Source organism: Oncorhynchus kisutch, linkage group LG1 (assembly GCF_002021735.2).
Source record: "Oncorhynchus kisutch isolate 150728-3 linkage group LG1, Okis_V2, whole genome shotgun sequence".
Taxonomy (NCBI): Eukaryota; Metazoa; Chordata; class Actinopteri; order Salmoniformes; family Salmonidae; genus Oncorhynchus; species Oncorhynchus kisutch.
In genome coordinates this window covers 25,513,291-25,541,262 of record NC_034174.2, presented here as the reverse complement: position 1 = coordinate 25,541,262, position 27,972 = coordinate 25,513,291, and the positions used below count along the sequence as shown (strand labels likewise).

The 27,972-nt window shown below is 42.8% G+C and overlaps 1 protein-coding gene across 3 annotated transcripts in view; it reads left to right on the top strand.

The window, feature by feature from the left end:
* Positions 1-22,726, top strand: part of LOC109896944 (receptor-type tyrosine-protein phosphatase gamma) — a 317,719-nt gene extending 294,993 nt beyond the window's left edge. For 2 of the 3 annotated variants that reach the window (XM_020491414.2, XM_031806855.1), the window contains 15 exons: positions 1,432-1,523; positions 4,935-5,031; positions 5,271-5,353; positions 5,550-5,684; positions 5,795-5,929; positions 6,628-6,800; positions 10,972-11,107; positions 11,485-11,631; positions 12,865-12,958; positions 13,286-13,362; positions 13,731-13,859; positions 17,248-17,394; positions 17,892-18,034; positions 19,719-19,854; positions 19,960-22,726. In XM_020491414.2, the coding sequence (XP_020347003.1) occupies positions 1,432-1,523; positions 4,935-5,031; positions 5,271-5,353; positions 5,550-5,684; positions 5,795-5,929; positions 6,628-6,800; positions 10,972-11,107; positions 11,485-11,631; positions 12,865-12,958; positions 13,286-13,362; positions 13,731-13,859; positions 17,248-17,394; positions 17,892-18,034; positions 19,719-19,854; positions 19,960-20,106 (1,871 nt within the window). In that variant the 3' untranslated portion in view covers positions 20,107-22,726. The other variant, XM_031806938.1, reaches the window with a different exon arrangement.
* Positions 22,727-27,972: the final 5,246 nt, after the last annotated feature.

Below are 27,972 nucleotides of genomic sequence, written 5' to 3'. Positions count from 1 at the left end.
CTGTGAAAACAGTGGACTGAATCATACTGTGTTGCCATGACTCAGTGTGTATAGGGCATCTAAGACAGAGAGTTCTTAGGTCCAGTGGGGCTGTAGAGACCTATAGGAGAATGAGCAGCAGTGAGGGGAGAGCCATATGTGACCATAATGACAATCCTGCTTCTCACAGAGCTAATTGTCTCAACTGACACCCCCCCCCCCCCCCCCTCTCTCTGGGGATTTGAAACCTTATGAAAACGACCACAAGACAAACACCCCACACACCTAACTACCAGAGACCACAGTATATTACTCCAGTGTATTTCCAACAATAATTTTCAAAGCCAATTATGTCTAATACATTTTTCATGAAGCTGTTTGACAATTTGAACCTCCTCCTTGTATCTCCATATGCTGTGTTTACCATAAGCATATGATTAGTGGCATTAGTATGCATAAATATTCCTCTCTGCCTTGTATGCGTTAATATTTAATAAGAAGAAGGGGTAAATAGAAGGATTTGGGTGCTTTCAACAGGCACTGTAGTTAACAGCATGTCCTATGAAGTACCATTATCGTTTGGGCAAAGATGTAAAAGTACAAGCTGCCTTTTCCCATAAGTTGGCTCTATGAAACATTCATTGTGTGTGGATTTGTGTGTGTGTGTGTGAGCGTGTGCATGCGAGTAAGTGTACGTTTGTAAGTGTGTGTGACATGCGTACAGTAGGCATTCGTACACGTGTTTAGTGTGTGATTTCCCCTGTGGATGAAGCGTTTGTTCAGCCCAGCTCTCCGTATGTCTCACTAAATGAGTGTTTAGAGTGGTTCCCACAGGCACAGTTAGGACAAAACATCCACCAAGATGAGATCTGTCCCTCTCATCACTCTCCACCATCACACTCTTTTCCCTTTTGCTATCTTTACCCCCTTCTGTGGATTAAACTAGGACCAGATTGAAACTGTGAATCATTAATGACTCTGCTTGAGATGAAAGCGGTGAACTTCTTCACCTATGTGAAACATAAGCTGATGGACATAAATAACACATGCTTTTTGTCTTGGTGAAATATTGAACATGGGATTGTGATAGAGTGGAAGAGCGATCTCTCACCGCTCTCCTCCTGTAGCTTCCTGCTACTTTCCTGCATGTGTTACATCACTCTGTCTTTTTAAGACAGATATTCAACAGGTATTACAGGTTTTTAGAGATCCTTCGAGATAGTGTAGAGTTATAGTGTAGAGATGTTTTGTACATGCATTGTACTGTACTGTACATTGTACTGTACATTAAACATGTTGATATCTTCATATGTGACATATACGTCAGTTCCTCTGCTACATGTCTTCCCTAGACACAAGTGTGTGCCGAACTCAAACTGTTTGTCTGTATGACTCAAACTGTGTGTCTGTGTGTTTTTGACTAAGTGTCTAATTCTATGGTCTCCCTTCCAGATGACATGGAGGCCATTCCTGTCAAGCAGTTCATCAAACACATCTCAGAGCTCTATTCCAACAACCAGCATGGCTTCTCAGAGGACTTTGAGGTAAATAACTGCTCCCTTTGTTGCTGTAATATAGTCATCTTAACTCTTAACCCCACGATAGACTGGCTAGCATAGCATCCCAGCCCGGTGGGTTAGAGTCTGAGTTAGCCAGGTGACCTTGCTCTAACCACTGGTTGACTTTCCATGTTCCTGTGTCGTGTTTGGTTTGCCATGTGAGTGAGGGCAGCATGTGTGTCCGTGTGTGCGTGCATGCTTGTGTGTGTGTGTGGGGCATTTAAGGTTTCCATAGTGCAGCTAATGGTCTTGGAGCAGATGATGTACGAGAGGTCTGTTAGCTGATTTAGACAGAGAGCAGATCAGGCTGGAAACCTGTGTCACATGTCCACTACACTGCCTTACTAAACCAATATTTACCTTGTGTTGTATGTGGATCACACAGATGATGTAAGATCAGTAATGCTTTGTGCCTGGGTTATAGCCCTTAGGACAGCCATAGTTTTCAAGTTTCATTCCGAGTAAAATATATCTGAGGGCTCAGTCAGTGATCCTACAACTTATTTTGAGGGGGATTTTAATCACATGCTAACAGATATATGTGCTGTAAATACCTCTCCTATTTCTATCGCTGTAGTTTGAGAAACCCACTCTGCTGCCCTCGTTCTCCCTCCCTTCACCTTCTCCCACCCTTACTTTCTCAGCCGTTAGCAAACCTCTGAGTATTTCTTAGTGACCCTCTCCCCAGAAGAAGGATGGGGGAGCTGTCCTACGCTAGGCCCTGCTAATGAGTTTCCCCATGGGGCTAGCAACACTGCCACTCCCCCACCACCACCCGCTTGTTGTCCAGGCCAGTGTGAGTGACACTTGGAAGTGGTTTAAGGTTTAAGGGGGGCCCCTCTCCTGAGTGAATGGAGTGCTACTTGCACTCCACATCTCTTTATTCTGCCCCAGAAAGGAGGCAGGAGAAAGGGGGAAGGCAGCGGAGCGAAACCCCTTTGGGTGGAGCGTCCTCGGGCCCTGACAAGTGGCTTTGTCCCGACGGGCCCCAGGGAGACATGGGTAGGGTGCGTAAAGACAGGGGGAGAGGCTGGGGAATGGGTTTGGCTGGGCTTGGATCCCTGGGTAGGGTGCGTAAAGACAGGGGGAGAGGCTGTGGAATGGGTTTGGCTGGGCTTGGATCCCTGGGTAGGGTGCGTAAAGACAGGGGGAGAGGCTGGGGAATGGGTTTGGCTGGGCTTGGATCCCTGGGCAGGGTGCGTAAAGACAGGGGGAGAGGCTGGGGAATAGGTTTTGCTGGGCTTGGATCCCTGGGTAGGGTGCGTAAAGACAGGGGGAGAGGCTGGGGAATGGGTTTGGCTGGGCTTGGATCCCTGGGTAGGGTGCGTAAAGACAGGGGGAGAGGCTGGGGAATGGGTTTGGCTGGGCTTGGATCCCTGGGCAGGGTGCGTAAAGACAGGGGGAGAGGCTGGGGAATGGGTTTGGCTGGGCTTGGATCCCTGGGTAGGGTGCGTAAAGACAGGGGGAGAGGCTGGGGAATGGGTTTGGCTGGGCTTGGATCCCTGGGTAGGGTGCGTAAAGACAGGGGGAGAGGCTGGGGAATGGGTTTGGCTGGGCTTGGATCCCTGGGCAGGGTGCGTAAAGACAGGGGGAGAGGCTGGGGATTGGGTTTGGCTGGGCTTGGATCCCTGGGCAGGGTGCGTAAAGACAGGGGGAGAGGCTGGGGAATGGGTTTGGCTGGGCTTGGATCCCTGGGCACTGTCCAATGGGAATCTTTGGGGATAGAATGCATGCTGCATACAGATAGAGTCACAGGGAGGATATGTTAGTTACATGACATGACTTCGATCTTGGTGGCTAATATGTCCATTTGCGTCATGTCTCATAGATTTACTGTTTACTAATAACTCTCTGTACCCTGATGCCTTTCACACCATATAGACAGACAGGGTTCTGGGGTGATTTATAAATACCTTCTTGTCATTCTAATGTCCACATATGTCCACCATGGTTGAATTCTCCCTGGTGTTGGCTAGAGATCTGCTCATTTTTAGGATCTCATTCTGTAATGCCACTACTCTCCTTGGCATACACACTGTAATTTGAGCCAGTGGGCAGCTGTGTCCGTATTTTGTGTGTGTGTGTGTGTGTGTGTGTGTGTGTGTGTGTGTGTGTGTGTGTGTGTGTGTGTGTGTGTGTGTGTGTGTGTGTGTGTGTGTGTGTGTGTGTGTGTGTGTGTAAGCGTGTGTAAGCGTGTGTAAGCGTGTGTAAGCGTGTGTGTGTGTGTGTGCGTGTGTGTGCGTGCGTGCGTGTGTGTGTAAGCATGTGTAAGCATGTGTGTGCAGGCGTGTGTCTGGCGTGTGTGTGGTGTATGTATAAGCCATCTGGTGGTCACATCAGCCAGTGACTTTACAGTAAGTATGTACCCAGTTTCACTGTCCCCAAGCCCTCACAACTTGATCCCAGCACCATGTTCTTACCCATGTACACCCCACCTCCACAGTCACCCTTCCCTTATATCTATCTATCTATCATATATCTATCTCCAACTTTTATGAGGGGTCTGAATTCTTCTGCTGTGCCCAGAATAAATGAGTATTCCTGTTTGTACCATGGAGAGAGACATCTATTAAATATATAAAAAGGTTGTTGACCTGTAAATCCTTAGAGGAAATGAACGAGGGGCTGATTTGACCAGACTGAACACCATGGTCGGTCATAATTGGTGTTGCTAGAAGGCCAGATAACTGTTGTTGCTTTGTCATAAAACATTGACTATGTACTGGTTGCTATAAGACTATAGAGTGATAGAGTAGAATGGGCATGTGTTCTCTGGTTTCATGATTGTATCGAGACACACAAAGAACGCAAGCATATTTGGCATGTTTTCTGCCGTGGCTTTAAAGGACGGTTGATAAAAGGGATACATGAAGCTTCTCAATGGATGGCATACTTTATGGTTCCACTGGGAGTGGAATGATGTTGTGAGAGCAGCGTAGGTTTGGGAAGATTGCGTGATGGTTAGCTTAGTGTGTGACAGCACTTAAGGGGAGAGAGCCAGAGTTGGACTCAAATCGAATTGAAGGCCATCTATTCAGAAAGTTAACTGAAACGACAATTCAATGATAGAAAAAGGGTATTTATTTTCAATGACTTCTCAATAAACTGAAAAGTAGAAGCTATTTATCACTTCCTGAATTGACTGCCCTTTGATTTGAATTGAGCCTAACCCTGGAGAGAGCGTGTCAACTTCTGCTCAGAGAGAGAGCGAGGAAGAGAGAGAGAGAGAGGAAGAGAGGGAGGGAGACAGCTGCCCTGTATCTGTCACTTTGTCGACCGCATCTGACTGCGAAAAATTGCTTAGATGTTACCAGAAATGCCTCTATAACTGTCAAAATCTCTCTTTTCACTTCGTTCCAAAATGTTACCCTTGGTGTGTCTCTCTCTCTCCCACAGGAGGTGCAACGATGCACGGTGGACATGAAGATCACGTCGGAGCACTCCAACCATCCAGACAACAAGCACAAGAACAGATACATCAACATCGTGGCCTGTGAGTAGTGCACACCACACATTACAATGCAGGAGCATGACAGGCTGACACACCACTGCACTGATGCTTCATGTCATACAGATCCTGCTTGTAAGAGTACAGCTCTCATCATCTAGGCTACTGGTGTCTTCAGAGCTAACAGAATATGTAGTGTGGGGAATGTGAGACACACACGTGAACGCACGCACGCACACACACACACACACACACAGAGCTAACTGTCCCTGTCTCTCCTCCAGACGACCACACTCGGGTGAAGCTACGGCCTTTAGCTGGGAAGGACACCAAACACAGTGACTATATCAATGCCAATTACGTAGATGTGAGTGTTGATTGGAGTATCTATTTTGGTCCGTCTGGTCGTGTGAGTGTGTATTTGTAAGAATTCGTTTTTTGTACTGTGTATTGTAGGCGTGTGTGTACAATATGTGTTACGTATTTTACAAGCATGACAATGTCTTTGAATATTGTGTATGTTTTGTTCATGGTCTCTCACCTTGTTTCCCTGTGTATGATAGGGCTATAACAAGCCCAAGGCATACATCGCGGCCCAGGGCCCTCTCAAGTCCACCTTCGAGGACTTCTGGAGGATGGTGTGGGAACAGAACACTGGCATCATCGTCATGATCACCAACCTCGTGGAGAAAGGAAGGGTATATACACTACAATTCAATAGATCCTTTTAGTAATCATATAATAACCTTTAGTTTTTTGTGATTCATTGAAACAAGAGTCCCTAACCATGTGTGGTGTGTCTCTGCAGAGAAAATGTGATCAGTACTGGCCCACAGAGAACACAGAGGAATATGGGAACATCGTGGTCACGCTAAAGAGCACCAAAGTGCACGCCTGCTACACGCTACGACGCTTCACCGTACGCAACACAAAAGTAAAAAAGGTCAGTGACAGTGTTATAGGTCTACAGTGTTATAGGTCTGCAGTGTTATAGGTCAACAGTGTTATGATCGCTATGAAAAGACAACTGACATTTACTCCTGAGGTGCTGACTTGTTGCACCCTCGACAACTACTGTGATTATTATTATTTGACCATGTTGGTCATTTATGAACATTTGAACATCTTGGCCATGTTCTGTTATAATCTCCACCCAACACAGCCAGAAGAGGACTGGCCACCCCTCATAGCCTGGTTCCTCTCTAGGTTTCTTCCTACGTTTTGGACTTTCTAGGGAGTTTTTCCTAGCCACCGTGCTTCTACACCTGCATTGCTTTCTGTTTGGGGTTTTAGGCTGGGTTTCTGTACAGCACTTTGAGATATCAGCTGATGTAAGAAGGGCTATATAAATACATTTGATTTGATTTGAATTTGATTTATAGGTCTGCAGTGTTATAGGTCTACCGTGTTATAGGTCTGCAGTATTATAGGTCAACAGTGTTATTGGTCTCAGTGTTATTGGTCTACAGTGTTAATGGTCTCCATACCTGTCTTCTCAAGTGATCCTGTTCTACTGGTCTCAGTGTTATTGAAAAGTGACTAACATGATATCTCATCTACTTCTTATCATGTAGAAAGATACTAATCAATGTGTTTTCTCTCTATCTCCCTCCTCCCTCTTCCTCCCTCCCTCTCTCCAAGGGTCAGAAAGGGAACCCTAAGGGGTGTCAGAGTGAAAGAACGGTGGTGCAATACCACTATACCCAGTGGCCTGACATGGGCGTCCCTGAGTACACCCTCCCCGTGCTCACCTTCGTCAGGAGGTCTGCTGCCACCCAGACCCCAGAGATGGGCCCTATGCTGGTCCACTGCAGGTATTGTCTCTGTCACTGTGCTGCTCAGGGGTTCTTATGGGAGAAGACTTACTAAAATAGAAGAGGTACACATTTTGCAAACTGTGTATTCAAAAATGTATCAAGCATGAGAGGAAGAACAAAAGGCAAAAATAAAGATTATGAGAACTAATGAGCCCCCAAAAATAGTCAATATTAGACAGTTTCATGATTTACTGTAGTTTAGTTTATTATTTATTTTCACCAGTGAAGCATCTGTTGTGGTGCTTGATACATAAGTGTTTCTGCCAATAAATGGGTAGGATTTTTGTTATTATTTTTTTTAAATTGCGTTGTTTGTAACACATTTTTTCACTAATTATGTACATAATGTTGCTGCGACTGTGTCTTATGACCGAAAATAACTTCTGGACATCAGAACAGTGATTACTCACCACGAACTGGTAGAAGCTTTTTCCTTTAATGAGTCCGACGTGAAGGATATACTGCTTTCCCAAGAACAGGCCAAAATCCTTGTCATTTGTGTGAAGAGAAGATGGATAAAAAGGGGGCGGAGTACGGGCTGCCTTCTGAGAATTTGTAGGTGATCGAGTAAACTCCCACTGCCATCTGTTCTATTGGCAAATATTGAAAAATAAAAATGATGACCTACGAGCAAGATTAAACTACTAACAGGACATAAAAAAATGTAATATCTTATGTTTCACTGAGTTGCGGCTGAACGACAACATTCACAAAATACAGCTGGCCGGTTTTACACTGTATCGTCAGGATAGAACAGCAGCCTTTGGTAAGACAAGGGGTGGCGTTCTGTGTATATTTGTAAACAGCAGCTGGTGCACGATATCTAAGGAAGTCTCAAGGTTTTGCTCGCCTGAGGTAGAGTATCTCATGATAAGTTGTAGACCACACTATCTACCTAGAGAGTTTTCATCTGTATTTTTCGTAGCTGTCTACATACCACCGCAGACCGATGCTGGCACTAAGACACACTCAATGAGCTGTATACCGCCATAAGCAAACAGGAAAATGCTCATCCAGAGGCGGCGCTCCTAGTGGCCATGGACTTTAATGCAGGGAACTTAAATCTGTTTTACCAAATTTCCACCAGCATGTTAAATGTGCAACTAGAGGGAAATAAAACTCTAGACCACCTTTACTCCACACACAGAGACACGTACAAAGCTCTACAGAAGGTAGTGTGTACGGCCCAGTGCATCAGTGTAGCCAAGCTTCCTGCCATCCAAGACCTCTATACCAGGCAGTGTCAGAGGAAGGCCCTAAAAATTGTCAAAGTCTCCAGCCACCCTAGTCATAGACTGTTCTCTCTGCTCCTGCATATCAAGCAGTAGCGGAGTGTCAAATCTAGGTCCAAGAGGCTTCTAAACAGCTTCTACCCCCAAGCCATGAGACTCCTGAACATCTAATCAAATGGCTTCCCAGATTATTTGCATTCCCCCCTTTTACACTACTACTACTCTCTGTTTATTATCTATGCATAGGCACTTTAATAACTCTACCTACATGTACATATTACCTCAATTACCTCGACTAACCGGTGCCCCCGCACATTGACTCTGTACCGGTACCCCCCGTATATAGCCTCACTATTGTTATTTTACTGCTGCTCTTTAATAATTATTGCTTTATTTCTTATTCATATATATATATATATATATATATATATATTAAACTGCATTGTTGCTTAGGGCTTGTAAGTAAGCATTTCACTGTAAGGTATTGTATTCGGCACATGTGACAAATACAATTTGATTTGGCACGACTGAGATGAAAAAGTATGCCCTCTACATGCAGTGCTGTGAGTGACCTGGCATAGAGCCATGCAGTGTAAAACGTAAAGGTTCCTGGAGGATCCTTTAAGGGTTCTTCAAATTGAAACTGTGGGGGAAACCCTATAAGTTATTTTAAGAACCCTTGAAAAAGGTTATTCGAAGAACCCCTTATAATGGTTCCTCGAAGAACCTTTTGGGGTTAATTTTTTAAAACTCCCTGTCCTCCCTCTCTCCATTATAAAAAAAATACATGAATAACAATAATAATAATAACAATATTGACAATATTGATTTAAGTAATAAATTGATTATTTAGTGGCACCACAAATGTGAAGGAATATTTACAAAACAGTTTACCAAACAAAACTTATGAAAAAAATGTCTGCAGACATGTCAGACCATAATAAATAATACATTTACTTTGTGCAGTGCTTTTCATAAAAATAAAAAATAAAATAATAATAATAATAATAATAATAATGATGTACAATAAAAACAACATACATTAAAAATAATCATAGGTAAACTAACAGTATTGTAGACTTGATACTAAATGCAGTTTTTTTTGCTTAAGGGTGTGTGTGTGTGTGTGTGTGTGTGTGTGTGTGTGTGTGTGTGTGTGTGTGTGTGTGTGTGTGTGTGTGTGTGTGTCCAACAACCACTTAGTTATGTTAGGGAGTTTGCCATCTTTATAACCGGCCCTGGCAACTTCACCCCAAATTCTCTTATCCCCAGAACACAGTAACTTAACAACATAGGTGTTTTTCTGACATTTTGGGGAAATTGAACTGAAAATAAAAAATCCAGCCCTAGCAGAGCCCCAAGTCCCATGAGGACGTCCAATAGGGCGTGGATGTTCTCCCCATCAAATACCAGTGGGATTTCACTCTCATGGTGAATTGGATTCCCACCGATTTGCAGTAAAGGAGTAGGGAGCAGTGTAATCTGTGTCAACAAAAAGTAAGAAAAGATTAATACACATACAATTAACAAAGAACATAACAAATGTTCAGCTGTAGTTTTATACAAGCATGCACACATGTTTATGAAGAAACAGATTATTTGAGCATAGGCATACCTTGTCACGGCCATAAAGGCTACTCGGGTCCTCATTGAAGAGATAGGGCAAGAGCAGGATTGCTGCTGTGGTCTCGAGTCCGAGTAAAGCAATGATCTTACAACACTTGCTAGTTTTATTGCAAAATACATTAGAGAAAGGGAAGGATTAACAGCAAATTCCCCTGTGTGCCTCTTCTGTATCTTTGAAAAACCTTTTTGGGGCTGTTTTTCATTGCCAAGAACCCTAATGTTCTTTGATGATCTTAGAACTCCAGTTGAACCCCTAATTTTTAGAGTGTAATATGCACTGCAGTCTGAAATATACACTATAATTTTCCCTACAGCTACTCTGCACTTCCTTTGTTACCTGAGAGAAAGGAATCACAGCTGTGGTTAGCTAAGCATGTGTTTAAGGCAGGGACATGGACTGTAATTGTCCAGTGAAAGTTCCCTCCTCGGTAATGAGAGTAATGGTCTCTAATGTCATCTGTCCTGTGCTGTTTGATAATGACCCTTCACAGGCAGAACCTGCTGTGTCTACACACTCAACTATACAGCTCTGCCAGACACACACACCACAGGTCCTCTAGCCAAGCTTATTACTGTGTCCTGGGTGGACACAGTGACCTGGGTGGACCTTCTCTCACACTGTCAGTGCTGCCGACTGGCTTCTCTCCTGCTGAACATGGATTTCTGTTAATGATACACACAGGACCTTGACTTGAGGAGAAGTCCACCTATGAGATATAAATAGCCCTGTTAAGGGTCAGATGTGAGGTTAAGGCATGTTTTATAGGAGTTTGTACTGTATGACTTCTCCAGGAGGGCTTGGATTCATTAGAGCTGCTCTCCCAAACTTCAGTCCTTGAACATCATTCATCAGCAACTGGTTTAGATCTGGAAAATGATGTGTCTGGTCTCTCTGGCCAGCCAATGACATGGATTGATTGATTAAGAACCAGTTAGAGGAGAAGATGAATGCAGCATACATGTACTGGGATTGACAGCTGAGTGAGAAGATGAATTAGTCTGCTGCTGTCATGGAGCTCTTTGTCCATATTCCTGAAGAGCTAAATGGCAATAGGAAACCCTGTATTTATTTTAACTAGGCAAGTCAGTTACGAACAAATTCTTATTCTCAATGATTAACAGTGGGTTAACTACCTGTTCAGGGGCAGAACGACAGATTTGTACCTTGTCAGCTCGGGATATGAACTTGCAACCTTTCGGTTACTAGCCCAAAGCTCTAACCACTAGGCTACCCTGCCACCCTGTATGAATATCCAAGTTCTATGTTCTTGTGTGTGTGTGTGTGTGTGTGTGTGTGTGTGTGTGTGCAGTGCGGGTGTGGGCCGGACAGGGACCTACATCGTCATAGACAGCATGCTGCAGCAGATCAAGGACAAAAGCACAGTCAACGTCCTGGGCTTCCTCAAACACATCCGGACACAGCGCAACTACCTGGTACAAACAGAGGTGGGTTGTGTGTGTGTGTGTTTTTGAGTGTGTATGAACATCCTGAGTGACTCATTCTATAATCACCATGTGCCATTCTATTCACTTGAGCATCTGTGGTAAAGTCCCGAATGATCAAACTCCCTGCAGCTAGTAGACTACAGTAGAGCATAACATTAAACTTCCATCTTTCTTATCTGTCTAATGCAGCTGTGTTTAAGTCTGTCCATGTCCCTCTTTGTAAATATAGGAAAGGCATGCATCACACAGCCACTGTTGTCCGGGACCAAGGGGACCATGGTCATTGTCATAATTTATCTGCTCTAAAAAGAGCTGCACTGCCACGTTGTCTGCATGTCTGACTGGTGTTCTCTCTTTCTGTCCTGCTTGGCCTATAGGAGCAGTATATCTTCATTCATGATGTGTTGATTGAGGCCATCATGGGGAAGGAGACGGAGGTGTTGTCCAGCCAGCTGCACAGCTATGTCAACAGTATCCTTATGCCTGGGGTGGGCGGCAAGACACGGCTGGAGAAACAGTTTAAGGTCAGAGTACCTCCTTCTCAGTCTTACTGAACACTCATTCCCCTAGATCTCTTTCTCTATCTGCCTATCATGCTCCTTCTCTCTCAAACATATTTTCTCTGCATCTTTCTTTTTCTGCCACATCTCTCTGTCTGTCTCTCTCGCTGTCTCTCTTTCTCTCCTTACCTTTCTTTCTCTCTCTTTCTCTCTCTGTACCTCTTTTTTCTCTCTCTCTGTACCCCACTCTCCCTCTATCCTCTCTCTTCTCTCAGCTCTCCATCGTTCCCATGTTTTCCCAGAGCAGAGACTTCAGGGTCCTGTTTGTCTCCTTAAAGACGTCCCTCAGCATCACAAAGTTGTGATTCATCTCCCTCAGGGCCCACTACTGGAGAAGTGATCGTAATTAGAATGGAAATACATTTGGGGGAAGAGTACTTATCTTCCTCGGGTGGCCCCTTTGACTAACCCCACTCACTGCTTGTTTCCAGGGAGATGTGAACTTTCCTATAATGGTGGGGGGTCTGGGTTATGGCCTGGTTTGATGACAAGCTCACAACGTAATTGGCTTTCATTATTCTCCTCCACGGTGTATTTGATTTAGCCCAGGGTTGGGAGAGATTGAGCGTGCTCTTGCGAAACAATGGCAGCCATTGGGATTTTAATGCAATTAGCCTCAAGGCTGGATTTGAAGTTAATAATTTTTGGGAGAGAATATTTATTTTGTTTTTCACAGCCCAAGAAAAAGTCTGTGTTAATTTCTGCTCTACAAAGAATTAAGCAGTGTTTGTCTTTTTGTGACATGCGATTTGGCATGAGCGTTATCTGCAATATTAAGATGAGCAAACACTTTTTTCAGTCAGCAGAATTTGATCTGAGACTTGACTATAATTGAATGAACTGTTGAAAGTCGGTGTTGATGGGAAGCAGCACATGGTTGTGCTGTATTCTAAACACATGTTTACACTACTAGCTATGTTCTGAACCCCATGTTTAGGGCCATAACAGTAGGGTGGTTAGTGTCAGAACACCTGAGGTCAGTGACTCTACACAGAGTCCTGCAGGCCATGAGAGTTTGTTTAAATGACAGAGTAGGGAGGGTATGAATGAACAATCGAAGCATGTATCTTTATCAGATAATCTGGTGTATTGTATCATTGTTATCTAACCTCTCTCTCTCTCTATGTCTTTCTTCCTCACCCACTTTCATCCACCCATCTGTCCCTCTTTCTTGCCCTCTCACCTCTCTTGTTGCAGTTGGTGACTCAGTGTAATGCCAGGTTTGTGGAGTGCTTCAGTGCTCAGAAGGAATGCAACAAAGAGAAGAACCGCAACTCCTCGGTAGTACCCTGTAAGTCAAATTATATTATCCATGCACCACCTGACAGCGATATTCAGATTTTGTATTGGCTCCCGTCTAGGCTGCTGCTTTCCACAGTTTCCTGTTTCTGATAACCTTAGGCTCTATTCATGGTAATAGGAAGTCATTCATCTACAGTAGTTAGTTACATAACCAGTTGTTTATGGTCCATGCTCATACTAGAGTTATTTTAAGTGATTATGCTGTGGCTGCTTTCATAAAAATGACACACTTTACTTTGTAAACAAATAAGAACATGTTTGCTACTTAGCTCTATGATCACTGTGCCTTGATTGGATCTCTCTTTCTCTATGGCAGCGGAGCGTGCGAGGGTGGGGTTGGCACCTTTACCCGGCATGAAAGGCACAGATTACATTAACGCGTCTTACATAATGGTGAGTACCACCTCCTGTCCCTCTGTCAATCATTCACTGTCCCTGCCACACACCCGGCTGGACCAACTGAGCTAAGGAATGTCAGTATTATGATATATGATCGCTTTTTCTCATAGACATTGCTATCATAGACATTGTTCATTGCTATCAACTGAAAGGAATGGACTTGGATTTGTTGTTGACCTATGTGAATCCTAGGTTTGTGTCGGGACATAAAAAGGTAGACCGCTAGATCTAAGGTGTTTTGAGCAGTGGTAGTCTACTGCTGTGGCAGGTTTCATCTGACACACACAGACTTGTTTTCATCTTTGTGTGTAACCACAACACAACCCTTGCTTGGACCCTTGACCTCTGTTCTGACACCACAGGGCTACTACAGGAGCAATGAGTTTATCATTACCCAGCATCCTCTGCCCCACACCACTAAAGACTTCTGGAGGATGATCTGGGACCATAATGCACAGATCATTGTCATGCTGCCGGACAACCAAGGGCTGGTGGGTCTCTCACACGCACGCACATGAACAAGTGCATGTGCAAGCATGCAGGCACACACACATACAGTACATGCACACACACACCACCACCAAGGGTTGTTGGCTTCAGCCTTATCTCTGGTCTATTAAAGGGCTGTCTTAGCACGCTAAGCTTAGTCTCTCCCAGCCTTGGCCCAGTGTTCACACAGGAAGCCACTCGTTTGGGTGTAAGAGGAATTGAGATGAATACCGAAGGTGACAGCAGCTGTATCAGTCGCTCCACTCAGCCATATGTCTTATTAAGATTAAGATCAAGATTCAGATCACTTTATTGGTCAATTGCACACAAGGTCCAAATGAAATTTGACAATCACTTTTAACCCAACCCCGCCAAAAAACACACATTCATACAGTGCCTTCGGAAAGTATTCATACCCGTTGACTTTTACACATTTTGTTGTGTTACAGCCTGAATTCAAAATTGACTTAATTTTTGTCCTGTCCTCAACTGGCAGCTTTATTAAATAGTACCCGCAAAACACCAGTCTCAATATCAACAGTGCGGAGGCGACTCCGAAATGCTGGCCTTCTAGGCAGAGTTGAAAGGAAAGATTAAGATGGGTAAAAGAACACAGACACTGGACAGAGGAACTCTACCTAGAAGGCCAGAGTTGCCTCTTCACTGTTGACGTTGAAACTGGTGTTTTGTGGGTACTATTTAATAAAGCTGCCAGTTGAGGACTTGTGAGGCATCTGTTTCTCAAACTAGACACTCAAATGTACTTGTCCTCTTGCTCAGTTGTGCACCGGGGCCTCCCACTTCTCTTTCTATTCTGGTTAGCGCCAGTTTGCGCTGTTCTGTGAAGGGAGTAGTACACAGCGTTGTACGAGATCTTCAGTTTCTTGGATTTTTCTCGCATGGAATAGCCTTAATTTATCAGAACAAGAATAGACTGATGAGTTTCAGAAGAAAGTAATTTGTTTCTGGACATTTTTAGCCTGTAATCGAACCCAAAAGTGCTGATGCTTCAGATACTCAACTAGTCTAAAGGAGGCCAGTTTTATTGCTTCTTTAATCAGAACAACTGTTTTCAGCTGTTTTAACATAATTGCAAAAGGGTTTTCTAATGATTAATTAGCCTTTTAAAATTATAAACTTGGATTAGCTAACACAACGTGCCATTGAAACACAGGAGTGATGGTTGCTGATAATGGGCCTCTGTACACCTATGTAGATATTCCATAAAAAACCTGCTGTTTCCAGCTAAAATAGTAATTTACAACACTAACAATGTCTACACTGTATTTCTGATCAATTCGATTTTATTGTAATGTACGAAAAATGTGCATTTCTTTCAAAAACAAGGACGACCCTAAACATTTGAAAGGTAGTTTATTTTGAGTTGCTTGACACTTTTTTGGTTACTACATGATTCCATATGTGTTATTTCATGGTGTTGATGTCTTCACTATTATTCTACAATGTAGTGCTCTAAAACTTTCGACAGATAGTGTAATTATTCACACCCCTGAGTCAGTACATTGTAGAAGCACCTTTGACAGGGATTACAGCTGTGAATCTTTCTGGGCAAGTCTCTAAAAGCTTTCCACACCTGGATTGTGCAACATTTGCCCATTATTGTTTTCAAAATTATTCAAGCTCTGTCAAATTGATTCTTGATCATTACTAGACAACCATTTTCAGGTCTTGCCATAGATTTTTAAGTAGATTTAAGTCAAAACTCAGCCACTCAGGAACATTCACTGTCTTCTTGGTAAGCAACTCCAGTGTGGATTTGGCCTTGTGTTTTATGTTATTGTCCTGCTGAAAGGTACATTTGTCTCACGGTGTCTGGTGGAAAGCAGACTGAACCAGGTTTAGCTGTAGGATTTTACCCGTGCTTCGCACCATTATTTTTTATCCTGAAAAACTCCCAGTCCTTAATGATTACAACGATACCCATAACATGATGCAGCTACCTATATGCTTGAAATATGGACAGTGGTACTCAGTAATGTGTTGTATTGGGTTTGCCCAAAACCTAACACTTTGTTTTGTATTCAGGACAAAAAGTTAATTTGCTTTGCCACATTTTTTGCAGTATTACTTTAGCACCTTGTTGCAAACAGGATGCATGTTTTAGAATATTTTTATTCTGTACGGGATTTCTTCTTTTCACTCTGTCAATTAGGTTAGTATTGTGGAGTAACTACAATGTTGTTGATCCATCCTCAGTTTTCTCCTATTACAGCCATTAAACTCTAACTATTTTGAAGTCACCATTGGCCTCATGGTGAAATCCCTAAGCAGTTTTCTTACTCTCAAGCAACTGAAGGACACCTGTTACTTTGTGTGATTATACATCATCCAAGGTGTAATTAATAACTTCACCATGCTCAAAGGGATATTCGATGCTGTATTTTTTTTACCCATCCACTAATAGGTGCCCTTCTTTGCGAGGCATTGGAAAACCTCCATGGTCTTTGTGGTTGAATCTGTGTTTGAAATTCACTGCTTGACTGAGGGACCGCACAGATAATTGTATGTGTGTGGGGTACAGAGATGAGGTAGTCATTTACAAATCATATGAAACACTATTATTGCACACAGTGTGAATCCATGCAACTTATTATGTGACTTGTTAAGCAAACTTTTACTCCTGAACTTATTTAGGCTTGCCATAACAAAGGGGTTGAATACTTATTGACTCAAGACATTTCAGTTTTTCATATTTTAATACATTTGTACAAATTTTGAAAACATAATTCCACTTTTATGTTTTGTTTTGTGTATCGGCCAGTGACAAAAATCTCAATGTAATCCATTTTAAATTCAGGCTGTTACACAATAAAATGTGGAAATAGTCAAGGAGTGTGAATACTTTCTGAAGGTATGGTACATATACAGGTTTTGAAGCAATGCAGGGGGCTGCCACACTGGGCACCTAGGAACCGGTTGCTGTGGGGGGGTAACTTCCTGTTCCAGTGGAACAATAGCATGCAATGTCCTCTAGGATGTGATACCGGCAATCCTCCGGTTGCCAGCTCATTTCCCTTCAGAATTTTCCTGTCGAACCTGGGATTCGATCTGGCAATTCTCCAGTTGCTGGCTTACCTCTCTACCTGCTTCCCATACCTGTCACCTCTCTAACTAACTCTGTCTATATATCTATGATTTCACACACTGAGTAGTGGCACTTCTGCACTCATACTCCAGTTCCTTTAACATTTTGATGTTTTTGTTTTAGGGCAAGTCCTTTGCTCAATATGAACTGTCAGTTCTTATACTAAACTGTCTCACACTCCCCTTCCTTGTATTTCTCATTTTCCCTCCCTTCTTTCTCACCCTTTCCCCTTCTCCCTTTTCCCTATTATTTTCATCCTTGTTTTGGTTTGGCTGTGTCTTTAGGCGGAGGATGAGTTTGTGTACTGGCCAAGCCGAGAGGAGGCCATGAACTGTGAGGCCTTCACTGTCACGCTCATCAGCAAAGACAGACTATGCCTTTCTAACGAAGAGCAGATCATCATCCACGACTTTATCCTGGAGGCCACACAGGTACGATGTGATGTGTGTGCCTGTGTGTGTGGGTGTAGGAAGACCATTGTAGCTTAGTTGGTAGAGCATGGCGTTTGCAACACAAGGATAGTAGGTTCTATTCCCAGCACTACCTATGTGTAAAATGTATGCACGCATGACTGTAAATCGCTTTGGATTAAAGTGTCTGTTAAATGGCATATATCTGTATTATATACTGAGTATACCAAACATTAGGAACACCTTAATATTGAGATGCACACCCTCCCCTTTTGCCCTCAGAACAGCCTCAATTCGTTGGGGCATAGACTCTACAAGGTGTCAAAAGCGTTCCACAGGGATGCTGGCCCATGTTGACTTGTTGTGCGGTGTTTTAATGGGCCTGTGTCTGTGTGTATGACTGTCTTTACCTGCATGAGTGTGTGAGTCAGTCTTTGTGTGTGGGTGGGTGGGCATCTTTGTATGTACACCTACCTTAAACTATCTCTTCTTCTGTCTTTCTTTTCCCTCTACCCCAGGATGACTATGTGTTGGAGGTGCGTCACTTCCAGTGCCCTAAATGGCCCAACCCTGATGCTCCCATGAGCAGCACCTTTGAGCTCATCAATGTCATCAAGGAGGAGGCCATGATCAGAGACGGACCTACCATAGTGCACGATGAGTGAGTGTGTCACATCATGCTCCTGATGACAGAGATAATCATTATCTCTTCTTTTAACCTCTAAGTAAATACTTTAAACTGTGTTCTGTTTCAACAGAACATGTAATTATTCACTCTAACCAGGTTTCCATGCAACCTTTCTATGCGTAAAGTACATGTGGGCAGTGCATGTCGGATTAAATATTTCACAAAAGGCCTGATGGAAACAGTTCATTAGCTGGTAAACTTTCCAAATGTTGACAAAACAAAATACGCTAGGCAAGGTGAGATCTTTTTGTGTCTGTAAAATGAATTATGCGAGAAATTGCAGTGGAAATGCCTTTATGCTCAAATATCGATATAACAACCATCAAATCAAAGTAAACTTAGTCACGTGATTATATTTTGTGTGGCCCTCGCACTCCGACTCGAGAAACCATACAGTTTATTAGGCTACAGAAAAACTTCACGGGGTGGTGAAAGTGCATGGTGATCTTGATGCTCCTTTCCAATAAATATCAAGGGTCTTATTCTGAAGACATGATGATTGATGCTTGGCTGCCGTTTGACAAATTTAAAATAATCTTGCTCTTTTGTTCATAATAATCTCATCATGTAGGCTACACACACAGTGTATCTGCCAGCTGTTGTCTAGAGCGCAGGTGTCAAGACCAGAGTGGGCACTCTCACTATAGCCTTTAACGCAACATTTTAGTGACAAAACCATCAGTACAGATGAAAATGCGATGGAAACCCATTTAACTTGTATTTTTCATTCGGTACATGGAAATTTAACCGCAAAAATGTTTTATGTGCAATTCGTCATCACGCACAGCCTTTAATCCGCAACAAGTTCCACCCCCATGTACCCTGATACTCCATCCAATTAGAAATAATGAATGTCTATTAATGCTGACAGACATTAGCGGCAGCGAACAACACTCCCAACGACGAGACATGCAGCCTCAGTCATGTTTATTCATTAGGAAAATGAAGATTGCTTGTCTCATCCCAGAGAAAAAAGGGACTAATTGAGCATTTCAGTTCTGTATCTGTACTATGGAATCCCCCCCTAAGAGGTTTTGGAAAGACGGCTGTCGTAATTGTCTGCATATTCATTAGCTGGTGAGACATGGTAGTTAGCTTGTGTATCTCCATCACATTTGACATGGATGTTAATAGAAGCAGCAACCTTTTCCTGTGAGCGTCCCTGATTTCCTAAGGGGCTGAACCGCTCCTGTGGTCTCACATGGAATTCATTTGACCCTCTGGGCTGAACCGCTCCTGTGGTCTCACATGGAATTCATTTGACCCTCTGGGCTGAACCGCTCCTGTGGTCTCACATGGAATTCATTTGACCCTCTGGGCTGATCCGCTCCTTTAGTCTCACATGGAATTCATTTGACCCTCCGGGCTGAACCGCTCCTGTGGTCTCACATGGAGTTCATTTGACCCTCTAGGCTAAACCGCTCCTGTGGTCTCACATGGAGTTCATTTGACCCTCTAGGCTGAACCGCTCCTGTGGTCTCACATGGAGTTCATTTGACCCTCTAGGCTAAACCGCTCCTGTGGTCTCACATGGAGTTCATTTGACCCTCTGGGCTCACTGGGCTGTATGCTCATTTGTGACCCTGTGTGTCCCTCAGTCCCTGTCTTGTTTTAGGGCCTATAAAGTAACCCTGTTTGTCCCTCTCCTGTCTCCCAGGTTCGGGGCAGTGTCAGCGGGCATGCTGTGTGCCCTTACCACCCTGTCCCAGCAGCTGGAGAGTGAGAGTGCCGTGGGCGTCTATCAGGTGGCCAAAATGATCAACCTCATGAGGCCTGGAGTTTTCACAGACATAGTAAGTAGACCAGTAGAGCATGATTATGGGATTAAATGTAAAAACTACATAATTGAACATTTGTAGTTTCCCCCTCTCTAAGAGCATGTTCCTCTCCCTCCACAGGATCAGTACCAGTACCTTTATAAAGCTATGCTCAGTCTGATCAGCACCAAGGAGAATGGCTCTGGCCTCACGTCCATGGACAGAAACTGCACCATGGCCATGTCTGATGAGTCAGACCAGGCAGAGAGCATGGAATCCCTCGTCTGAAGGGCCCACCCACCAGGTCTGAGGGGCCTAAGGCCCTCACAGACAGAGAGCCACTTACTTTGTAAAATGTCAAGGACTATAAGACAAGACTTTTTGAGGCCTTTTTTGCCAGACTCTTGGTTAAATGAATAACCTGATTACTTTTTTACACTGATAAAAAGTTTTTGATATTTATTTTTTGCCATTTTAAGTCTTAATGTTATCCTACTGAGCGTTTGCACCTACGTTTTTGAGTTCACAACAACAAAACATACTTCTGTCTTTCTTGTTTGCACTATAATGTCAGTTACTGCCTATACTAAGCTGATGGACTCTACTACACTTAAACTCTGATTTCAACATTCCATGGCAAAGCCCTCACTCAACTGCTTTTGAGAAGTAGGAAAAAAAACATTGCTCCTTTTGCTCTCTACTAGCTCATATAAGGAAGAGGAGTGAGAGTGTCATAGCTCCATGTTCATATGAATAAGCTGTCCAACCTGAGGTTCATTACAGTAGACCACCTCTTCTCTCCTCACCCTTGTGGCTCAAATATCTCTCATTTGCTGCAGGGCTCAACAGTCTGGTTTCTGTCACACCTACAGGCAATAGGGTCACCAGTTCTATTTGTTGTTTGATTAACTTTTGTTTATATGACTTTTATCTTCATTGTGCATCTAATTAGCAATTCAAACCCATATTTGAATATTGAAGGTAGTAATATAACAGCTACTGTGAACTTGTATTATTTTTAGTATGATTCATATTATGCTTATATATATATATATATATATATATATATATATATATATATATATACTGATCATTATAGCTTGTGATTTTGTAGATGTCATGACATGCCTCAGCCGAACTGACTCCCACTTGATCCAACAGTTTACCACTCCTATTCAATGCCAGTGTTGATTTTCTGCACACTTACACCCCCTTCTGGCTCAGTTGGTTTTTGCTTCTTGCTGCTAATAGTCTACACACAGTCACAGAAGAGTCAAATGAAGAAATGATAATGCCCTTGTGTGAGCGGAAACTTCTTTTAGAAAATGGATACTATTGATACAGCCAATTGCTATTTTCTGTGTTTAATTTATTATTGGGGTAAAGGACTTATGCTCCCACATCACACAGCCTTGTGTACGTCGTTTCTAATCCTCACTGTTGCTCGACTCTGCTTGTGTGTGGTATGATTGTATGCTATGACTGTCATATGGTGGCCTAAGCAAGGAAAGATTTACTGTGGTTTTTGAGTCCTAGAGTGATTCACATAAACTCATTGACCCTGTTTTAGATGTTGTCATACTGCCACCTCTATATTTCCTGGTAGATTTCACTTTGATAAATATCTCCCTAAGTTATCTGAAGGAAAGAGAGACCACCTGTGAATTCATTATACAGCACAATGAACATGCTATTAGAATATTTGTATTTGATTATCACAACAAAGCATCGAGGATACCTATGATTTGTAACTTTTACCAAAGACTTATACTCATTTCCATTAATAGAAATATTATAGAGAGGGAGAGCAAGTTAATTGCATTTGTGTCTGATTCCCTTTTTCAGTGATATGTAGGCTGCTGAGTGAGGATAATTCTGTTGACTTTTTCTCTTCTTCTTTTGGCATCTTTTTGTTTCCAGGCTGGAATTTCTGCATTAACTCCTCATCACTTGTGTTAGTTTAGGAATTCCCTTTGCCACAGAAGGAGTTCATTGCAATTGTATTATATTTAATTTCTCACTCAACTCATAGAATTACAAAATTAAGTGGAAAGATGCATCAATTATTTGATTATTTTACCCGTCGTGTTTCATCTCCTTCCAAGGAGGGCTTTTGAATGAAGTCATAACTCTCCAACATTTGGGGTAGACAGCTGACTTTTGTCCCTTTGTCAGTGAAGGCATTTTGCATCATTAAACACTCGCTTTTTTCAGTTTCGTCTTGTTCCATCAGGTTAAGTCTTCATTTCCTGACTGAGCAAAACACAAACACTAGTGTGTCATGAAAACAATGTACATATTTTGTTGCTTCTATAACCAACCGTTCTCTGGAAACTTTGTATCTATGGTATATAATCATAGAATTTATATTTTCATATAAAGCTATTTTTCTTTCTCTCGTTTCAACTCCTTCGTTGCTTTACTTTTGTGGTGAAACGTGGAAACCAAGTCTCTGTGCACTGAGCTAGTGGTTGTCATCACATTCCAATACAATTCCACGCCTCCCATTAACTTTAAGTCAGTGATTGTGATATCATTATTGTTATTACTTTGTTTTTGTCATTTTTTTTCTGAGTTACAATTCTGTTGTCGGAGTGTAATAGAGTAGCTCTAGTAAGTCACTGAATCATTTCGTCCCATTGACCATTTTGAACAGCTGGGCGTTGCTTCTTCTTTTGATAACCTGAAATAAGAAAAAAATAAGGAAAAAAATGTTTTGTTTCGTTGAAAGCTATATCAGAGCATTCTATTATAGTGTTATTTAATATGTCAATTGTATTGCTATACTTAAAATAAAATATGGGTTTTGATGTACTTTGTTGAAAACCTTGTGTGGTCCATGTTTCATGCCTTTGTGTATTGAATTTACTAGTTTGTATCATATTGTGAATAAAGCGTTATCATTCCACTATCCTTGTATTAATATCACATAATTAGATATGATGTTGCCATCTAGTGGTAAAGTAGTGAAGCCCAGAACAACCAAGTAAAATCAGCAAAAAAAGAAACGCCCTCTCACTGTCAACTTAACATATGTAAATATTTGTATGTACATAAGATTCAACAACTGAGACATAAGCTGAACAAGTTCCACAGACGTGTGACTAACAGAAATGGAATAATGTGCCCCTGAACAAAGGGGGGGGGGGGGGGGTCAAAAGTAACAGTCAGTATCTGGTGTGGCCACCAGCTGCATTCAGAACTGCAGTGCATCTCCTCCTCATGGACTGCACCAGATTTGCCAGTTCTTGCTGTGAGATGTTACCCCACTCTTCCACCAAGGCACCTGCAAGTTCGCAGACATTTCTGGGGGGAATGGCCCTAGCCCTTACCCTCCGATCCAACAGGTCCCAGACATGAGATCCGGGAACACTGACATTCCTGTCTTGCAGGAAATCACATACTGAACGAGCAGTATGGCTCACCAGCATTGTCATGCTGGAGTGTCATGTCAGGATGAGCCTGCAGGAAGGGTACCACATGAGGAAGGAGGATGTCTTCCCTGTAACGCACAGCGTTGAGATTGCCTGCAATGACAACAAGCTCAGTCCGATGATGCTGTGACACACCGCCCCAGACCATGACAGACCATCCACCTCCAAATTGATTCCGCTCCAGAGTACAGGCCTCGATGTAACGCTCATTCCTTCAACAATAAACGCAAATCCGACCATCACCCCTGGTGAGACAAAACCGTGACTCGTCAGTGAAGAGCACTTTTTACCAGTCCTGTTTGGTCCAGCGACGGTGGGTTTGTGCCCATAGGCGGCGTTGTTGCCGGTGATGTCTGGTGAGGACCTGCCTTACAGCAGGCCTATAAGCCCTCAGTCCAGCCTCTCTCAGCTTATTGCGGACAGTCTGAGCACTGATGGAGGGATTGTGTGTTCCTGGTGTAACTCGGGCAGTTGTTGTTGCCATCCTGTACCTGTCCCGCAGGTGTGATGTTCGGATATACCGATCCTGTGCAGGTGTTGTTCCACGTGGTCTGCCTCTGCGAGGACGATCAGCTGTTCATCCTGTCTCCCTGTCTTAGGCGTTTCACAGTATGGTCATTGCAATTTATTGCCCTGGCCACATCTGCAGTCCTCCTGCCTCCTTGCAGCATTAACTGCTTTGCTCATGGGCAGAATGACAGATTTTTACCTTGTCAGCTCAGGGATTCCATTCAGCAACCTTTCGGTTACTGGCCCAACGTTCTAACCACTAGTCTACCTCAAGGCCAGTGAGCTTGTGGGGTTTCCTCAGGAAGAAGAGGAGGAGGAGGGCAACATCTCAGAGAACTGGAGGAGCAGCTCCAAGGTGGAGGATCTGTCTAGCCTGCTCTGACTGTGCAGTGAGGTCAACAGCAACAAGAGTCCTGTTGTCTCTCAGGTCAACACGCTTCCTCACTCTACTGCAGAGTCCCACTCAGGAAGGATGTTTTTCAGGTTTGTGCGTCTGGACGGCACAGAGCCAGAAGAGGCAGGCTCAGGTCATCAAGGAGTTCCAGAGAGATACACCCGACAGCCCATTAATCGTGCTTCTGTCACTCTAAGCCAGAGGGGTGGGGCTAAACTTCACAGCCGCCTCGCGCATCTTCCTCATGGACCCAGTCTTGAACCCAGCAACAGATGACCAGTGTGTGAACCGCTGTCACCGCCTCAGCCAGAAGAGAGACATTGTCAACACTAAGTTCATAGTGAAGGACTCTGTGGGGGAGAACATGGTGGGGATTCAGAGGCAGAAGCAGGATCTGTTGGAGAAGGCTTTCGGCCTACCCAGCAAGAGGAAGATGTCACGCATAGATGATATCTGAGCCCTCATGGAGCTCTAGACGTCTGGCTGTTTAAAGACCGTTAGAAGGAAACTGTTCTCACTGTTCTTTTGTTCTTTAATATCCTTTATGTTTAGAGGGAACGTTCCAGCATCCCCGAGTCGCCTCTTCACTGTTGACATCGAGACTGGTGTTTTGCGGGTACTATTTAATGAAGCTGCCAGTTGAGGACTTGTGAGGTGTCTGTTTCTCAAACTAGACACTCAAATGTACTTGTCCTCTTGCTCAGTTGTGCTCTGGGGCCTCCCACTCCTCTTTATATTCTAGTTAGGGCCAGTTTGCACTGTTCTGTGAAGGGAGTAGTACACAGCGATGTACGAGATCTTCAGTTTCTTGGCAATTTCTCGCATGGAAAAGCCTTCATTTCTCAGAACAAGAATATACTGACGAGTTTCAGAATAATGGTCTTTGTTTCTGGCCATTTTGAGCCTGTAATTGAACCCACAAATGCTGATGCTCCAGACACTCAACTAGTCTAAAGGAGGCCAGTTTTATTGCTTCTTTAATCAGGACAACAGTTTTCAGCTGTGCTAACATAACTGCAAAAGGGTTTTCTAATGATCAATTAGCCTTATAAAATGATAAACTTGGATTAGCTAACACAACGTGTTATTGGAACACAAGAGTGATGTTTGCTGATAATGAGCCTCTGTACGCTTATGTAGATATTCGATTTAAAAAAATCAGCAGTTTCCAGCTACAATAGTCATTTACAGCATTAACAATGTCTACACTGTATTTCTGATTAATTTGATGTTCTTTTAATGGCTTTTCTTTCAAAAACAAGGACATTTCTTTGTGACCTCCAACTTTTGAACAGTAGTGTGTATGTACTGTATGTACAGTGTGTATGTCTGATTAAATCATCTGTGATTTGGTGGGCTATGTATGATAAGGACACAGGCAATGTTTGTGATTGAATATACTTTCATGTTTATATTGTTACTGTATGCATCAGCTATGTGTGTCCAAGACAAATTTCCCCTCAGGGACAATAAAGTAGATCTTGAATTACCAATGGAAACACAATCTGTCCTGAATGATAGGCCTATTATTCTGATACATAGCCTATTAATCCTGGCAAACCTGATGAAACTATGGTCAAATGTGTCTGTATGTCCTGATCTATGGTTTTGAATATCTGTTTGTACATCTTTTTGTTCATGTTTATGTGTTCACCTGCCTGGGGACTGCAGATGTAAATGAGCTGTCAGCTGAATCTGGTGCAACGCATCACTTCTCATTTTCTATGGTTATCTTTTGTTTGTTTTTAGTCCCGTCCTTCAGCTACCCTCAACCCCTCTCATCTGTCGCTGAAGACCATCCAGTTTTGATTTCTATTTGCCATATATTTTTCAACTGTGCTGTTTCACAAAAGGTCTGAACCTATATACATTTTACGGACACAGTATATTTTACATGAGTTATATTATTTTTAGTTCCACCCTTCAGTTCCAGACTTATTTTTTGCTGTACATTGTCCCTGCCAAATAAACATAATAAATAAATAATACATAATGCCTATTCAGCTCAAGCTAAACAATCCTGAACCACATATTTTAGATGCAGCACAAGTAATGATAGATGGACTCTCAAAATGACACAAATGTTTAGCCTTGTCTGATGGTTTTCCATGTGAACAGCATCCAATGTATTCTCCAGTCATTTGGAGAATACATGAGGTACTGTAGGTCTAGACTTGGAGTGGTGTCATGATGTTACTATGTCAGTGTTATCATGACTTAACCAGTTTGACATAATTTGATCCTAGATTAACGCGGACTTGTCCTTTTACCAAATAGGGCTATCTTCTGTATACCACCAATACCTTGTCACAACACAACTGATTGGCTTAAACACATTAAGAAGGAAAGAAATTCCACACATTAACTATCCTGTCTGAAATGGCTAGCTAGTTAGCGGGGTGCGTGCTAATAGCGTTCCAATCGCTGATGTCACTTGCTCTGAGACCTTGAAGTAGTTAAGTAGTTGTTTCCCTTGCTCTGCAAGGACCATAGCTCTTGTGGAGTGATGGGTAACGATGCTTCGAGGGTGACTGTTGTCGATGTGTGCAGATGGTCCCTGGTTTGAGCCCAGATTGGGGTGAGGAGAGAGAAAGAAGCAACACTGTTACAAAGGCACATCTGTTAATTGAAATGCATTCCAGGTGACAACATCATGAAGCTGGTTGAAAGAATACCGAGAGTATGCAAAGTTGTCATCAAGACAAAGGGTGGCTACTTTGAAGAATCTCAAATATAAAATATATTTTGATTTGTTTAACACTTTGGTTACTACATGATTCCATATGCGTTATTTCATAGTTTTGATGTCTTCACTATTATTCTACAATGTAGAAAATAGCAACAACAACAAACAAAAAACTAGAATGAGTAGGTGTGTCCAAACTTTTCAGTGGTACTGTGTGTGTGTGTGTGTGTGTGTGTGTGTGTGTGTGTATATATATATATATATACAGTCGAAGTGGGAAGTTTACATACACCTTAGTCATATACATTTAAACTCAGTTTTTCACAATTCCTGACATTTAATCCTAGTAAAAATTCCCTGTTTTAGGTCAGTTAGGATCACCACTTTATTTTAAGAATGGGAAATGTCAGAATAATAGTAGAGACAATTATTTATTTCAGCTTTTATTTCTTTCATCACATTCCCAGTGGGTCAGAAGTTTACATACACTCAATTAGTATTTGGTAGCATTGCCTTTAAATTGTTTAACTTGGGTCAAACGTTTTGGGTAGCCTTCCACAAGCTTCCCACAATAAGTTGGGTGAATTTTGGCCCATTCCTCCTGACTGAGATGGTGTAACTGAGTCAGTTATATTGGCCTCCTTGCTCGCACAAGCTTTTAAAGTTCTGCCTGCTAATTTTCTATAGGATCGAGATCAGGGCTTTGTGATGGCCACTCTAATACCTTGACTTTGTTGTCCTTAAGCCATTTTGCCACAGCTATGGAAGTCTGCTTGGGGTCATTGTCCATTTGGAAGACCCATTTGTGACCAAGCTTTAACTTCCTGACTGATGTCTTGAGATGTTGCTTCAATATATCCACATAATTTTCCTTCCTCATGAGACCATCAATTTTGTGAATTGCACCAGTCCCTCCTGCAGAAAATCACCCCCACAACATGATGCTGCCACCCCCGTGCTTCACAGTCGGGATGGTGTTCTTAAGCTTGCAAGCATCCCCCCTTTTCCTCCAAACATAACGATGGTCATTATGGCCAAACAGTTCTATTTTTGTTTCATCAGACCAGAGGACATTTCTCCAAAAAGTACAATCTTTGTCTCCAGGCGCAGTTGCAAACATGTAGTCTGGC